Source organism: Phodopus roborovskii, unplaced genomic scaffold (genome assembly GCF_943737965.1).
Source record: "Phodopus roborovskii unplaced genomic scaffold, PHOROB, whole genome shotgun sequence".
Lineage (NCBI taxonomy): Eukaryota > Metazoa > Chordata > Mammalia > Rodentia > Cricetidae > Phodopus > Phodopus roborovskii.
This window is the reverse complement of record NW_026126567.1, coordinates 32,111,020-32,127,780: the sequence shown is the minus strand read 5'-3', so window position 1 is coordinate 32,127,780 and position 16,761 is coordinate 32,111,020. Positions and strand designations below refer to the sequence as shown.

Here is a 16,761-nt window from a genome sequence, read left to right as displayed (position 1 = left end):
ACTTCTGTCTTACTTTTTACAAATAGGTTGTGTGTGAATGATGGATATGTGTGAGTCGATGAGTGGTTGATGCCAATCACTTTTTCTCTAGGAAAAATATGAACATTAAACAGTTTAACAAGGATATTGTAAAACATAAGTAGTGTGAATTTGTCTATGAGTCACAATAAAGAATGTAGGATTGGAGTTTACTTTATGAGAATTTGAACTCAGGACATTGTACATATTAGACGAACACTGGTAATATATTCTCAGTCCAAGAATGTGGATTTTGTTTTGATCTTTTGAGATAGCATCTTACCTAGCCTACCATGTCTTGAATTCAACTATGTAACTGAGGGTAACCTTAAACTCTTGACCATTCTGCCTCAGCCTCCCAAGTGTGGAGAATGTACCAGCACACATAGCAAATGTGAACTTTTGAATTATAGTCCTGACTATGAACAAATATTTCAGGAGTGGCAGACAGTGTGAACAGTGGTGTTGAGAGAAAGTACCACTAGCAGAGTGAATACATTGCTAAATTCAACTTTTAGAGGAGATTCTCGGTAGAGCATTGTGGGCTTTTGATTTTCTTCTGAACAAACCCAGGAATGCTGGGAAGTCACTACTGCTGAGCTACACTATTCCAGTCCATACAGACACAAACTCTCCAAAAAAAAAAAAATCCTGTTGGGGATTTATACACTTAGCACTAGTAGAACCCATTCTTAATATCCGAAGAAGAAAACTGCCCATTTATAGTGTGTCAGTAATAAGTATTTGATTTTAATCATTCGTAAAATTAAAGATCCAGTCAGATGAGAAGAAGATTGGATGGACACCTAATTCCATTACTCTCTTTGAACCTGTTTGGATAAGTTTTAATGATAAGAGCTTTATTGACTTTTCCTTAGGTCTGATGAATGGGTCCTGAAGGGAATTTCAGGCTATATTTATGGCCTCTGGATGAAAAAAACTTTTGGTGTCAATGAGTACCGCCACTGGATTAAAGAGGTAAACAAGAGCTGGATTTGTTTTCCACTTGTAAGTCAGTAATGTGTGTTAGTGCTTTCCTGATCTGCAGGTCTCCTGTCCTGTGTTATTTATTTATTTATTGTCTTGGAGTCAGTACATGTGGTAAGGGTGCATGTGTGGTCAGAAGACAATTTACTGGAATTGTTTCTCTCCTACACTGTGAATCAGGGTTTTTGACAAACTCTTTTACCCACCGAGCCATTTTTCTAGCCCTCTTGTCCTCTGATGATCATAAAATACTTCTGAAATTTCATTTGAAAAATAGCTCTTTTCAAATACAATGTCAGTTACATCACCAAAACAGACTTACAACAACTGTGCTTCCTCCATTTGTTCCCAAGTCTTTACTGGGTAAGGATGGTATAATGGCAGTGTCTACTCACTTAGGATAGTGGCACATTGCTCATGCAGTGTGAATGGTACCTTGCACACAGGTGCTACTTAGAAGTCAGGTAGCCTTTATGTTCTCTGTCATTGCCACATGTTTTCTGATTATTTGAAGATGAAGGCAAAAAATAAAAAAGTATTTTTGTATATCTACTTCTCATGCACATAGATACTTTATTGGTTTTATTAGATTTGATTAGATCCTTAATTCACTGGTTTTAGGTAGAAAAATCTCCACCTTAATATTATTATTAAATTAACATTCTATCAAAATAATTGTTAGAGGGGTCATAACATTTAGCACTGGTAGAGCCAATTCTTCATTTTAGAAGAAGGAAATAACTTACCCCTTAATTATGTGTAATAAAATAGTATTATAACAAAAATAGTACTTGTAATAAAGACAGTAGTATCTTAATTCTCTTTACATGTCTACCTTACATATCAAGAAACTAAGGAATATAGAGGCTAAATTATTTAGTAGAGTACATGGCTAATCAACTGTATTACCAGGATCCAGTTGGCTTTTAATCATCTTACCATGCTATTTACCACTTTTCTCTGCTGTCTCTATTACTTAAATAATTCATGAATGTCCAGCATAATTATGACGTTGTTCTTTTCAAGGTTTTCTTCTTTTTTGTTTTGTTTTGTTTTTGTTTCTGTTTTTGTTTTTAATTAAATGGGTAGAGGAACAAAGGAGTTTTAAATTGATAGGTTATTAACGTAATTCAATCTCGCTTCTTTTTAACTGCTTTAGACCTCAGATTCCAAATACTAAGAGGGACTAAGTCAGTTTAGAAGACAATTCAGAAAGGCTGACAAGAACCAAAAGGAAAAGTTACTGATCTGCTGTTGAGCCCTGAAGTCACAAAATATAGGGAAATTTTTGGATCTTACCATTCAGCGAATTTGTGTAGCTTTATAAAAACAAGAACTATTCTCTAGATGTAGTTTGCTTATTTTGCATTTATGTCTGATTCCACAAAAAACAAACAACAAAAAAACAAAACAAAAACAAAACAAAAAACATTTGTGGTCTAGTATTAATGATTGTTATATGAAGACTTTTTCACTAACTCTTACTTTTGTATCTTTTCTTTAGGAACTAGACAAAATTGTGGCATATGAACTCAAAACTGGAGGAGTTTTATTACATCCCATATTTGGTGGTGGAAAAGAAAAGGATAAGTATGTTATTGTTCTGAGATGATATTACAAAGCTCCTTTATAGGCTATTTCTTACAGGATCACTTGTGTGTTTCCTGAGGGCTGGTAAGGCCACAACAATAATGATAGTGGGATGCCACAGACAGGTGCTATCGTCAGTGCTCCTCAGTACTGTTGTGTCACATGAGATGACTGTAAATGAATTTAAACTTAGAAATGGAAGGTTTTTCCTGTTTAGCATGCTATGTTTCCTGATTCATCTTTGTCATACTAGTCTTGTTAAAACTTGTCTTTGGAAGTAGTTATTTTGCCTATTGTGATGGTTAATCTTGTCAGCCTGACTCAATTGAGAAATGCCCAGAGTAGTAAAGCATACTTCTGCCTGCGTCTGTGTGAAGATGTTTCCAGGGAGGGTTGAGCATTCAAGGAGCTGCTTTAATGTGGGTGCCCTATCCTGTAGCCTTAGGACGACAGGGCTAGATGAAATGAAAGAAATAAAGGAGGAACTCTGCAAGCATTTTCTCCCAAAGACAGTAGCTGTGCTCTGCCATGTCCTTCCCACCAAGACAGAGTAAATCTGAGCCACTTTTAAGTCATTTTGCTCAGGTTTTTGTTACAGACAAAAAGTTTAGCACAGAAAATGTGTGCTGTCTCTAAATTTAACCGTTATTAAGCCCTTGGAACTGAGTTTTTGAAAGGAATTTGAAAGTTTGGAGATGGGGGCTTTGGTATCCCTAAGACTGCTGTATGTTTAGTGGACAATTCTGTTCCGAGCTGAGAAGACCAAATGCCAAGAGAAATGTGGACAGTAAAGACCAACTCAAGAATTAATGATAGGACTAAGCTCTCTACCAGGATTTGGGCCAGTGGCCATGCATGTCAAATTATAGCAAAGAATGAGTCAACAAGTGCAGATTTCAGGGTAGCTCATTTTGCAAGCTTTCATATGGATTTTGTTGGCTGCTTTTAGACAGATTTACAGTGAAAATTGTGAGAAGAAAACTTTAAGTTTGCCCAGAGAAGAAACACATATAGTCAGGCCAAGAGAGCTGATAGCTGAACAGATTAAGACCATTAAAAGAAGAAAAGTAGTTTGTATTGGGACAGTTGAAAAGTCCCCTTGACTCAATCTCAGGAACTGCCTGAACCTCACCTGTCATGGTGTAAGGAAAAAGATGGGAAGGAAGATATAGAGTTCCCTGATTGTGAGAGTATAATTTGACACACTTTTGAAAGGTAATTAGTTAGAGCTGATCAGTTTTAGAATGGGTTGTATTAAGATAACAGCAGTTCTGCTCTACGTATAGGATCATAAAGAATTCCACTTTTAGGTATTTGCTGTGCAATAGTATTTGTGTAAAATTTACTGTAGCATTTTGGAATTGTAGGAAACTATCAACAACTTAAATTGTTTATATTAAATGTGAAGTCCACTTACTTAACTTTTTTATAGTCAGATTTGTTATATTGAGTCAACATTTTTTTTTTTCCAGCCCTGCATCTCATCTTCACTTTTCAATAAAGCATCCACATACACTGTCCTGGGAATACTACACTATGTTTCAGTGTAAAGCTCACCTCGTGATGAGACTGATTGAAAACAGAATCAGCATGGAGTTTATGCTACAAGTAAGTCCTAACATTAAGAACTTAGCAACATGAAAGAAGTGTGTGTGTGTGTGTGTGTGTGTGTGTGTGTGTGTGTGTGTGTGTGTGTGTGTGTGTATTAGTTACTGTTCTATTGCTGAGATAAAACACCATGACTAAGGCAACTTAATTTTTTGCTGGTTTTCTTTTTTTTGAGATGGGGTTTCTCTGTATAGCCCTGGCTGTTATGGAACTCATTCTGTAGACCAGGCTGGCCTTAAACTCAGAAACCCACCTGCATTGCCTCCAGAGTGCTGGGATTACGGGCGTACACCCACCACCACCACCTGATGACTAAGGCAACTTGTTAAAGGAAGTGTTTATTTGAGCTTAAAATCCCAGGGGGTTAGAGTCTGTGGTAATGAGTGAAGGCAAAGTGCAGGCCGCTGAAACATTAGTGAAAACTCATTTTGATCCACAAACAGGAGGCAGAGAACACACTGGGAATGGAGACTTTGAAGCCTTAAAGCCTACACCTATGACGCGACTCCTCTAGGAAAGCCACGTTTTCTAACACTCAGACAGCTACCAACTGGTGACTAAGTGTTCAAATGCCAGAGACACAGGGAGGACATGTAATTTAAATCACTCACTACATTTTCCCCTCTGTCTCCCATAGCCATATTATCATGCAAAGTATATCTAGTCCAACTTCGAAAGTCCCCATTCTTTCATAGTCAAAACAGTGTTTCAGAGTCCAGAATTTCTTCTGAGACTCCAGGCAATCTCTTCATTATAATCCTTTGTAAAATCAAATCGCACCAGGCAATGGTTGTGCACACCTTTAATCCCAGCACTCCAGGCAGGGAGATCTCTGTGAATTCAAGACCAGCTTGATCTACAAAGCGATTTCCAGGATAGTCACAGCTACACAGAAATCCTGTCTCAAAAAGCCAAAAAAAAAAAAAAAAAAAAAAAAAAAGCTAATTGCATACTTCTAACAGATAATGGCACATAATATATGTTACCATCCCCAAAAGGAAGAACTGGGCATAGTGAAGAAATATAGGACCAAAGCAAGACCAAAACTCAGCAGCTCTATGTGCCCTGTTAAAGGGCTTAGACGGCTCTGCCCTTCCTGCTTTACTGCCTGCAACACTTCTGCCTCCTGAGCTCATTCTGTCCCTGTGTGTAGATCTCCTTTTGGATGTCCATGGCTCTGGCACCTCAAACATCTTGGGGTCTCCGACACAACTCATGTTTCACATTCACAGCTACACGTAATAATGGCCTCTGAAGGCCTCCATACAGGGACTCATCTGCCACACACCTGGCCTTAGCTGCTCTCCTTGACACCAGAGGAAGATTCCACAGCCAGTTACTTCATTGCTATCATTAAATTTTGCCGTATTTTAAAGTAAGTTTTAGTACAAGTAATTACAATATAGAAGATGAAATAGTAGAAACAAGTTAGATGAATTACTTATGTAAAAATATATGCTTTGGGGGTTTGTTTTTCCCCTTCTTTCTCCTTTCCCACTCCATTCCATTCTGCTTCTAATGTTTTCTTTCTATTTTTCTTTTTTGATTTCTTTAGGTTTGTTTGTTTTTTTTTGAGACAGGGGTTCTCTGTGTAGCCCTGGCTGTCCTGGAACTTGATCTGTAGTGCAGGCTGGCCTTGAACTCACAGAGGTCTGAGTGCTGGGATTTAAGGCATGCACCACCACCGCCTGGCACTTACTTTTCTTTTCTTTTCTGGAATGCTGAGGAACGAATATATGGTCTTGTACATACTAGGCAAATGCTGTACCAGTGCGGTATATTCTCAAATGGACCAATGCATTAATAATATCAGCTGATTTTCCCCAATGAGAGTATTCTTAAAGGCAGGCTTCTTTAAAAGAAAAACTTATTAAAAATCATTTTTTGCTGAGGATGTAGTACAATGGAGTGTTTGCTTAATGAGTGTGACCCTGTGTTTGATTCCTGTTATCACAAAAATGGAAACATACAAAGACCAGAAATATAAAATGAGAAAAGTGGTCATAAAAGGGCATTTATACGTCTTAGAATGGTATAGATCTTAGTATTCTCATTTATGAATTTACTTATAATGCTTCCTAGTTGTGATACCTTCACATGTGCTAGGTAAATGCCATCCCACTGCATTCCTCATCCACATTCCCTTTTAAAGTAGACCACGTGGGCTTTATGAAATGCCTAACATGAAAGTACTGGGCTTCTAATGAATATTCCAAGTTTGGAATTCCTGAGTAAGATTTGGCAGGTGTTATATATTGTGCTTCTAAATTTTAATAAACAACGTTTTCTGTGCACATTGTTGGCATTCAGTAATGTTTCTGTGAACAATGGTCTTATATCCTGTTTCAATATTTATATGTCTCTCTTGCTTTTAGTATTTAACCCAAAAAGTCTGCATATTACATAATTGCTCTCTTCTATAAAATGATCATACAAAGTTCCAGTGCAAACTGGATGCAGTGTCTGGTTGGAAACAGTGTCATGTGACCTTCTGTCCTTGCAGGTTTTCAATAAACTGCTCAGTCTGGCTAGTACTGCTTCGTCTCAGAAGTTCCAGTCACACATGTGGAGTCAGATGCTGGTTTCCACCTATGGGTTTTTGAAATCCATTTCCAACGTCTCTGGCAAAGACATCCAGCCCTTAATAAAGCAGTGGGTGTATCCTTTTCAGTAACAGCTCAGCAAAGTGGGGAGGGAATAGCTGTGCGAAAGATGGGAAAGAGGGGAAGTAGGTGATCTATGGATATCTCTTTAAAATTAGAAATAACTGACCTGTAAGTCATATCTTCGAAAGCCCCTTTCAAAATCAGAGTTGGATTCTATGTAAACATGGATGCTTATATTTATAAAATTTGTCATAGTTTGTCCTATTTAATATGAACAGAAAGGTAGGCTCCATGGTGATAAGGTAAGTACTCTAGCAGACAGGCTTATAGTATTACTTGTAAGATGAAATGGTCTGGTTGCTTATAAATGTGCTTGGAGCTTGAATGGGATCTTGGAACTTGGCAATTTTTTTCATTTTTAACTTCAAGGTACCATTAATAATCCAGTGGAGTAGGCATCACCCTCCCTGTGGAGTCGGGGGTGGGGGGGAATGGGATGGAAGGGGGGGAGAGGGAACTGGGATCAATATGTAAAATAAGAAAAAATTATATATATATATATACATATATGCATATATGTATATATATATATATATAAAATAATAATCCAGTGGAGTGGCATTACTTTCAAAACACAAGTGTCTCAATGTTTCAGAAATTTTGTTTAATCTGGGAAACATTTTTTATTGAATATTTTGCCACCTGGGACATAATGAAGTGGACTTTGATCTGGTGGGAATACATTTGAAAATTGTTCATATAATAGGCTTTTTTAAAAGCACATTTTCGTTTTAGTATGTAAAATTTCCTTTACAATTCTTCAGAGACCAGAGTGGAGTAGTAAAATTTTACGGAAGTTTCGCATTTAATAGAAAACGAAACGTTTTAGAACTAGAAATAAAACAAGATTACACATCTCCTGGAACTCAGAAGTACGTGGTAAGTTTTTCTATTAGAGCCTGTTGCACTGTCGACTCCAGTTCCAGTAGAGGAAGGGCTTTCAAGTGGGGGTGACTGACGGGTGTGCAGGGAGTCCTTGAAGGGATGAGGGTTCGGACAGATTTCAGAGCATGCGTCCTAGTCCTAGTCCTCGCTTCCCTTGTCCTTGGCACCAGCTGCCATTCCACTCTGTCATTGTGTACTTGGTATAGTGTACCTTATATCTTGACTTACCCTTTGTTAAATGTAAGGGTTTGGATTGGCCATATTTTAGCATTCTTTTAATGGTACATTGTTGCTGTTGCTTTTATTAAAGGGACCACTTAAAGTGACAGTGCAAGAGTTAGATGGATCCTTCAACCATACCTTGCAAATCGAAGAAAACAGCCTTAAACATGATATACCGTGCCATTCGAAAAGCAGAAGGTATGCAGTGAGCATAACTGTGAACCGGAGATGAAACTGCCAATATCACATGAAAATGCCTAAATAAAGCTCCAGTTGTACAGCGAAGTGTTTACAGGAAGAACATCTTACTTGTAGCTTTGTCTCCTCTTGTACTTTATGTTAACATCACCACACATACTTTGCATCTGATTTTGTTGTTGAGACAGGGGCTCACGTAGCCCTACTAGCCTCGATCTTCTTATTGCTACCTCCCAAATATTAGAATCACAGGCATGTACTCCTACACACCAAGCTCTTGCTTTCTATTGTTGGAACACCTCTGTTTTTGGATTTTTTTTTTTTTAATATATCTATTTAATTGAGTTTCAAGGCATAGTATTACTCTATAGTTCAGGCTGGCCTAGAACTCACTATGTATACTATACTAATATAATTCTTGTGCCTCTCCTGCCCAAGTGATGACATTATAGGCTTCTGCTCCCACATCTGGCTTTAAATTATTTGTTCATTTGCTTTTTTGTTTGTTTGTTTGTGTTGGGGGGGGAGATCTCATGTATTCCAAGCTGATTTGCTTTCAACACCCACTTTTTTCTAACTTCAAGGTAGATTTTGTTGTTTCTAAACTCCATTTCATTATATATTCACTCTTTGGCCTATCTTTTAGTGTTTCATGAAACCCTTTATTTGTATTGTGGCTGCTCTGTGGCTCCATCCTGATTTGGAAATCCCACCGTTTTTAATTTTATTTTTCTTTAAATATAGGAATAAGAAGAAAAAAATTCCGCTGATGAATGGGGAAGAAGTTGACATGGATCTTTCTGCAATGGAGTAAGTTACTTAAAAGTATGTAATTATCTTTAAAATGTGTGTTTTTAAAACCATTCAAAGTCAAGCAAAGTTGTTAGGGAAACAATTAAATAAAATTCTAACTCACTGAAAATAAAACAATATGTTCAGACTGGATGAAAAGAAGAAATGTGGTAGTGTAGCCACGGCACATCCTCAACTACACAGCCTTCTTGCTCTCGCGTGGTGGTTCCTCGAGTAGTATATCTCAGACAGATGTGCATGTGACTCCCTTGAGGAATCTGGAAATGCCAATTCTGATTCAATGTATTACTTGTGAGTCTGATGTTTAGATTCCAAGTGAATCCAAGGTGATATTTGTTGTATTTTGTTTGTATTTTAGTTTTGGTTTCCTGACACGATGTCTCTTACAGCCCAGATTAGTTCTTACTGAGACTGACCTTTTGTTTGTTTGAATTTATTTTAACTTTTGCATGTATGAGTGTGTTGTGCTTGCATGTGTGTCTGTATGTATGGCATGCATGCTTGGTGCCTGTGGAGGTGAAAAGAGGGCACCAGATCCCCTGGAACTGAAGTTGTGGACAGCTGTGAGCTGGAGTGTAGGTGCTGGAAATGGCACCTGGGTCCTCTGTAACAACAAGAAGTGTTAGCCACTGAGCCATCTCTCCAGCTTCTTGATATTCCTGCTTCTACCTCCCCACATGCTAGGATATTGATTGTTATTTCTCAAGTATATTTTTATAGTGAGTATGTTGTGAGCACCCAGTATTGAACAGAATTAGTATTACAAAGTGCTATTCTTTTGTTCAAAATATTGACATAGATTTGATTTTTACTTTGCATGTTACTTGAAAAATGGGCCTGCCTTCAGATTATGATTTTAGAACTTTCTTGAAAAAGATAGTCATGTGTCTAGTGAGTTTTTTTTTTTTTTTTTTTTTTTTTTTTTTTGAGACAGGGTTTCTCTGTGTAATAGCTCTGGTTGGAAGTCTCTCTAGACCAGGCTGGCTCCAAACTCACATATATGCACCTGTCTCTGCTTCCTGAGTTTTGGCATTAAAGGTGTGCTCCTCTACACCTTTAAATGTGAATCCATCATTTTAAAACATACTATGTGTCAACTAAAATTAATTCAGTAAAATAAATGTTTTCTTTTTCTTATAAAGGGTAATAATGTTTATATAGCTATAGTCAGTTATAGGAAGTTAAAGAAAGTTTGTATCATTTGTGGTTTGACATCTCATAATTGCAGGTAAAAATGCCCAGAATGATATTTTTAGTAGAAAAATTGGAATTTAGTATTCTACGTGGCAACTCTTCATTTTAAAGATCTTGTTAGTAAGATTGTGAAAGTTAGCATAACACTGAAAAGTTTGTTGAAATTTTAATAACTAATAAAACTGTCAACAGCATGAAAATACTATGTCTAGAGATGAGTCTGAGGAGTGACTTATGTTGTTTTTGTTTTCCATAGCTATACTTTAAATTTTTAAAACTATGTTTTCTCCTAGCGCTGATTCCCCTTTGCTGTGGATAAGGATAGACCCAGATATGTCAGTCCTGAGGAAGGTGGAATTTGAGCAGGCTGATTTTATGTGGCAGTATGAACTCCGCTATGAAAGAGATGTTGTTGCTCAGCAGGAATCTATCCTTGCCTTGGAGAAATTTCCCACCCCGGCATCACGTCTTGCGCTCACCGATATACTAGAGCAAGAGCAGTGTTTTTACCGAGTGAGAATGTCAGCGTGCTTCTGTCTTGCAAAGGTGAGGTCACACAGGAGAAAGGAAGATTGCTCTATGACTGTTTTGCTCTTTACTCAAAGGCTCTGAGAATGAACAAAAACTCACTAGAGTCTTCTTGGTAACTGTACCTTTTGGAACGCTTGTAACAAATGCTTGTAATAGCACAGATTTGAAAACAAAAACAAACCAAAACCAAAAAAACCTTTCTTGATATAAAAATGGCTAAGTACAAAAATGTATTTGCCAGACTGAAAACTAAAGAGAATGTTTATTTTCATTTTAAATTGGCAAACATATTATTGAGGCAAAGAAAAGACTTGGTTACAAATTCTGCGATTGAGGGCTGGAGAGATGACTCAGAGGTTAAAAGCACTGGTTGCTCTTCCAGAGGGCCTAGGTTCAATTTCCAGCAACCACGTGGTGGCTCACAACCATGTACAGTGGGATCTGATGCCCTCTTCTGGCATAATGGTGTACGTGCATATAGAGCCCTCATATACATAAAATAAATCTTAAATTAGTTCTGTGATTGTAGTAATTTATGTTTTTATGTGAGAATTTATAAAATTTTAATTGTTCTATTATGGTAGTTATTTTGTTTTGATTTAGGAATTGAACTTAGTGATAAATGATCTACAGTAATTGTCTGTATGACTTAACATTCTAGCAAAAGTTAATTTGTCAATAAACAGTCTTTAGGGTAAAGAAAAGTCTGAAATCAAAATAAAGCAGGCAGAAAGCTGAGCAGAATTCCTGTTTACCAAGTATTTAAAGCATCTGCCTAATGGGCTTGCTCCCATCTCTGTGGACTCTGATGCTTCTTCGTGTTTGTCTTGTTATCAGTGGTAACATGCTCTCAGATATTAGAGAGAAAATGCTAGGGATAGATTTCATTGTTACTCTGAAGAGTTGTGATTGTTCTTAAAATCATAGCAGAGCCACAAAACTATAGGGTGAAGTATTTAATCATTATATCCTTAATTTCAGATACTTTTTTATAGGCCCTAAAAATTTCAGTACTAAGAGGTTTTTTCTTTTGTTTTGTTTTTGATCTCGCAGAGATCCGATGTCTCTGCCCCTGAATGCTATGATTAAAGATGTGCACCATTAAGGGAAGGAAATTCTTTAAAGTTTTGAACTTTATGGAAAGTCCTTTTCCTGGGGTTTCTTACACATTAATTTGTTTTTATATTTTACTAATGTATAAATGTGTTACTGTTTTGCATCAGGTAGTCTAAGACTAGCCTTGCTTACTTAAACTTAGCATTTGCTTGGTATATAAAGTTCTTTTCCATTATCTTTTGTAATTTTTAATTGTGTTTAGTTTGAGGTATTTATATAATCATCATCTGGGAAGCATGCATTTCTTTTCATGTGTCCAGATCAGTTTTAAAAAGCTAGAACCACAGTGGCACTACTTTCTTGACAGCCACTGCAGAATAGTAGATAGGACTGCAGTACACCTGTAGCCTCATCAGCCTCTGAGTGGCAGGAGACTCTAGCCTCTGCTCTGAGTTAGCAGCTGCCAACAGAGGGCCAGTGATTTTTACCAGCAAGAGTAGGATGCATAGCTTGAATAAGAGAAGACAACCATTCACTCTGCTTGGCTTCTGCTCTTGAGTAGGGGACAGATAGCAGCATGGAAGTACTTAAAGGCCCCTGGCCTTATACATGACTTGGGGCGAGGGCAAGGGGAATAGAGTCTACTTTGTAATCTAGGCTGGCCTGGAACTTACATTTACCATTTCTTCTTGCCTCAGAACTCTCCTCCAGATAAGTAATACAGCATAAGTCACTTTAGTAGACTGAAAAATATTTAAAACTCACAGTAATGTTTTTACTTATAAGTAAGCTTAAACATATCAGGGTTATATCTACCAAAGTGGATAGGGACAAACCCAGTCAGAGAAGCCTTTGTAAACATGTTTTCCTTAAACTCAAGAGGATGCTGGCATTTAGAAATTAACTTGTGTAAAATGACTGTAGGTGCTCTTGGTTCATCTTGGGTTTGTTTGGTTGGTCGGTCAGGGTTTTTGGTGGGTGAGTTTGTATATTTTCTTGGAAACGGGTGATAAAAGACCAAATTGTATTAATTTGCAAGAACTGAAGTGCTGGCTTTTAGAAAGCCATTTATGTCTTCAAAGTTATTTACAATGGTGATAAAAAAGTACTTCATCCTCTGATTATTTACAGATTGCAAACTCAATGGTGAGCACATGGACAGGACCACCAGCCATGAAGTCTCTCTTTACTAGAATGTTTTGTTGTAAAACTTGTCCAAACATCGTGAAAACAAACAACTTCATGAGTTTTCAGAGTTATTTTCTACAGAAGGTATCTTTCTCTTTGTTCTTAGTGATGTTTTTTATGCTAAGCAAATTTTATTGATGCTCACCTAGTATGATTTTTTTTTTTTTACCCACAAACTATTGTATATCTATTTAACTTGAAAACTACTCATATGGTAGGTGTGTATGTATATCTTACAAGTCTTCTCTGAAGATTCTCTATTTTAAGTAGTTACTGGTTTTTATCGACTTTATACAAATCATATCCACGTTACTTGTGACCTGAAGAGAAATGGGTGGCCTTTGATTGGTAACATGGGGAACTGAGATATGGAGTATATGCACAGGCCTCCTAGAATGAGGACAGCACATTCTGAATCAGAATTAGCTCAGCTAAGAGCACCAAGGCTTTGCTTGCTTGCTTGGAGATAGGTGTCATGTAGCCTTGGCTACATGGTTCTGCACACGGAAGGCAGTGCTAGTCACAGTTCTGCTAGATGTCACATTCATATTTCAGAATGAAGAAAATAGACTAAGTATATAGTATGTTTAATGTTAAACTTATAGGAAGCTTTCTATGAGTGTTAAGTTAGAGAGAGAGAGAGAGTGGAAGTGTGGGTACATTGAAGTATGAGAAGGTGACTAGTTGTTGAATGGTTTTGGAATCACTTGCAGAGTTGGTTAGTCAGAAGCGTGAAGACCAAGATTAGATTAACTAGATTGAACTAGTAATGAAGTGTGGAGTTAAAAGAAAAGGGATGAAAGTGATGCCTTGATCTTAACTGAAGAAATGTGCAGCTGCTGAGGACAAAGCATAGAACAGAATCACTGGGGTTTGTGTTGGTCCATGTGGAAGATTAGGAGCCTCCAGCATGTTTGATATAAAGGGAAGCCAGAGGAGAAAGACTTTTTAACAGAAAGGGCATAAGAGGTAACTGGAAGAAAAGGTATGAACACTACTTTTTTCTAAAGCAGATAGGAAGGAAATTTTGTTTTTAAGTGAAACAACTTCTGTAGTTCAGAAGGCTGTGGAAAGGAGGCCCAAAGTAATAAAAAGGCCCAGAGAATGTTGTAGGATACCTTCTTTAGGGCAGAGCATGGCTGTTAGAGTTTTGACCTCTTTGCAGCAGTGATTATCAGCACAAAGCTACTCAAGATTGCACCTTCACTGTTCTGTCAGGGGGGCAGAGGGGACTCACTGTATAAAGACAGTTAATGACTATGAGAGTGGGAGAGTTGCTTTCTTCAGTGGTGTGACAACTGGTACAGTGTCCCCATAAGCAGCCCTAATTAAACCTTCCAGCTAACCCTCTGGAAATGCCCTCAGAGACATGCCCAGGTGATTGCAGAGCCAGGCACACTGGCAATGAAGATTGTCACACTGCTGCTGATTCTAGTTATTGACTCAGTGTCTTGCCCCTTTTTACTTAAAACAGCTTTGCTTACCCTGTAGCTCAGACTGGCCTGGAATTCCTAGTCTTCCTGCCTCTACCTCAGTGTGCTGGAATTAACAAGACTGTACACTGTTCTCTCTGCTTTCTGCAAGAAAATGAGCCTTTTTTTTTTTATTGTTCAGTTTAGAAGGGAAAGTCTTGATTGCTTGCCATGTTCTAAGTAGGACCAAGATTTCTGTGCATCTACTCTTCTATCTAGGACTTAATTAGCTTTGTTTCACTAGCAGAACTTACTGTTGTGTGTGTCGTGTTTGCACTAACAGGAAGTTGTTTATGAAATTTTAGAAAGGAGAAAGGTACACTGAATTTTAGATTACTACCTGCCCAAGAGCTGGAGAGCCGTAGTTTGTTTAATGCCTCACGCCTGTGTCTCTGAGCTCTGAAAATGATTGTGAGGAAGCAAGGCAGTAAGCAAGTAGGCACAGATAATTCAGGGTAGTGGGGAGAGAAGGTGGGAGTTAGGATGAGCCAGTGCTGAAATTGTACAGCTGTTCCACTGTATCGCTTAGAAGTGGATTGATACAATTTATATATACTTCCTTCCAGCAAGTGAGGGCTAAGACACATAGGAATAGTTCCTGGGTTTCTTACCCACGTCAGCAGTGATGCTTTTAGATGTGTGTGTAGCGGAGACACAGGGGAGATAGGGGCTTAGGCTCCATCTGGATATCTGTGTTAATCCCGGCGAAATTCTCTTCATAGTGATGAATAAATTGGGTTGTGTGCTTAAAGTCTTTCTCTCTCTCTTTTTATTTTTTAGACTATGCCAGTAGCCATGGCCTTGTTAAGAGATGTACATAATCTTTGTCCCAAAGAAGTTTTATCATTTATTTTAGACTTAATCAAGTACAATGACAACAGGAAAAATAAGGTAAGGTGTTTTTCTCAATGTATATTACAAAATACCCAGTGATACTTGTTTTAAGACAATAGATGGGGACCTCAGTCTCCAGGACAACAATAAAAGAGGGAGAAATACTTGTTTGTAGCTTCATTCGTCACTCCCTGGTACCTTTTCAAAGTTAGAGGCACAGGACGTGATGATTTACTGGAATAACCAGTGTGTGCGTGTGTGCATGTGTGCATGTGTGTGTTTCAGAAATCTTCTGAGGGAAGTTAGAGGAACCTGCAGTTTAAGGAGCAAAAGTGGAAAAATGTATAGTAAATCAGATAGCAAAACTATTGTCATTATTCTGTGCATGTAGACTGAAATGCTTTTTTAAAAATAGTGTTACAGTGTTTAAAATAGTGCTACTGATAGTTTTGAATTATTTTTTGTTCATCTTCTGGAATTTTCTGCTTTGAAATACGTGTTTCTTCCAAGTTGCTTTTCTTTAAGCTAAGATAGTTCCTTTTTTTCCTTCTTTCTTTTTCTTCCTTTCTTCTTTCCTTCCTTTCCTTTCTTCTCTCTTCCTCCTCCTTTTGCTTTTCCTTCCTTCCGTTCTTCCTTCCTTCCTTTCTAGTGTGAATTCATGTGTACTGCTTTTCTGAATATGAACCCTATGAAGAAGCCCAGAGAGGTCAGGAGAGGGTAGCACATCCCCTGACCCTGTACTTAGAGGGGACTGTGAGCTTTCGTGTGAGTGCTGAGAACCCCATCCCTCTGTAAAAAGTGCTGATAAACACTGGGCCATTTAAACCCCCTCTCCAGCTCTGAGTTTCTGTTCCTTGTCTTGATACTTTCCTCAATTATATAGTGATCTTTAACTCTGGTATGTTTATACTTTAACCTAGAATGCTAGGTGATTGGAAGCTTTGCATTGATAACAGGATTTGCAGACTGATGTTTTGTTCATTTTGTATTTGTATCTGTAGTGTGCATATGTGTTTTCACTGTGGTGAACTCAGTGCTTTGTGCATACTAGAAATGTGCTCTACTTCTGAACTGAAATAATTTTAAGTCATAGTTTGTATTAATATTTCATGAAAAGCCTTAATTGTATCTGTTATTAATTATTCTTTGGCTTAGTTTTCAGATAACTATTACCGTGCAGAAATGATTGATGCCCTGGCTAATTCTGTCACACCTGCTGTCAGTGTGAATAATGAAGTCAGAACTTTGGATAACTTAAATCCGGATGTTCGACTAATTCTTGAAGAAATAACCCGTTTTTTGAATATGGAGAAACTTCTCCCAAGTTACAGGCACACTATCACTGTCAGGTGTTGCTTCTTTAAATGTTTTTTATTTCCACAACTATACCATTATTCTTACTAGACTAAATTGGGGAAAGTTGCTGGGTGGTGGTGGACCACGTCTTTAATCCCAGCACTCAGGAGGCAGATGGATTCCTGTGAGTTCAAGGCCAGCCT

The 16,761-nt window shown here is 37.7% G+C and overlaps 1 protein-coding gene across 1 annotated transcript in view; it reads left to right on the top strand.

Moving 5' to 3' along the window:
* The window catches only part of Taf2 (TATA-box binding protein associated factor 2), a 53,818-nt gene that overhangs the window by 14,581 nt on the left and 22,476 nt on the right, over positions 1–16,761 (top strand). Inside the window, exons 9-19 of the mRNA XM_051202734.1 lie at positions 897–996; positions 2,510–2,595; positions 4,068–4,203; positions 6,707–6,861; positions 7,634–7,748; positions 8,065–8,174; positions 8,919–8,984; positions 10,475–10,727; positions 12,900–13,040; positions 15,209–15,319; positions 16,418–16,611. Of these exons, the coding sequence (XP_051058691.1) occupies positions 897–996; positions 2,510–2,595; positions 4,068–4,203; positions 6,707–6,861; positions 7,634–7,748; positions 8,065–8,174; positions 8,919–8,984; positions 10,475–10,727; positions 12,900–13,040; positions 15,209–15,319; positions 16,418–16,611 (1,467 nt within the window). The remainder of the gene's footprint in view (positions 1–896; positions 997–2,509; positions 2,596–4,067; positions 4,204–6,706; positions 6,862–7,633; positions 7,749–8,064; positions 8,175–8,918; positions 8,985–10,474; positions 10,728–12,899; positions 13,041–15,208; positions 15,320–16,417; positions 16,612–16,761) is intronic.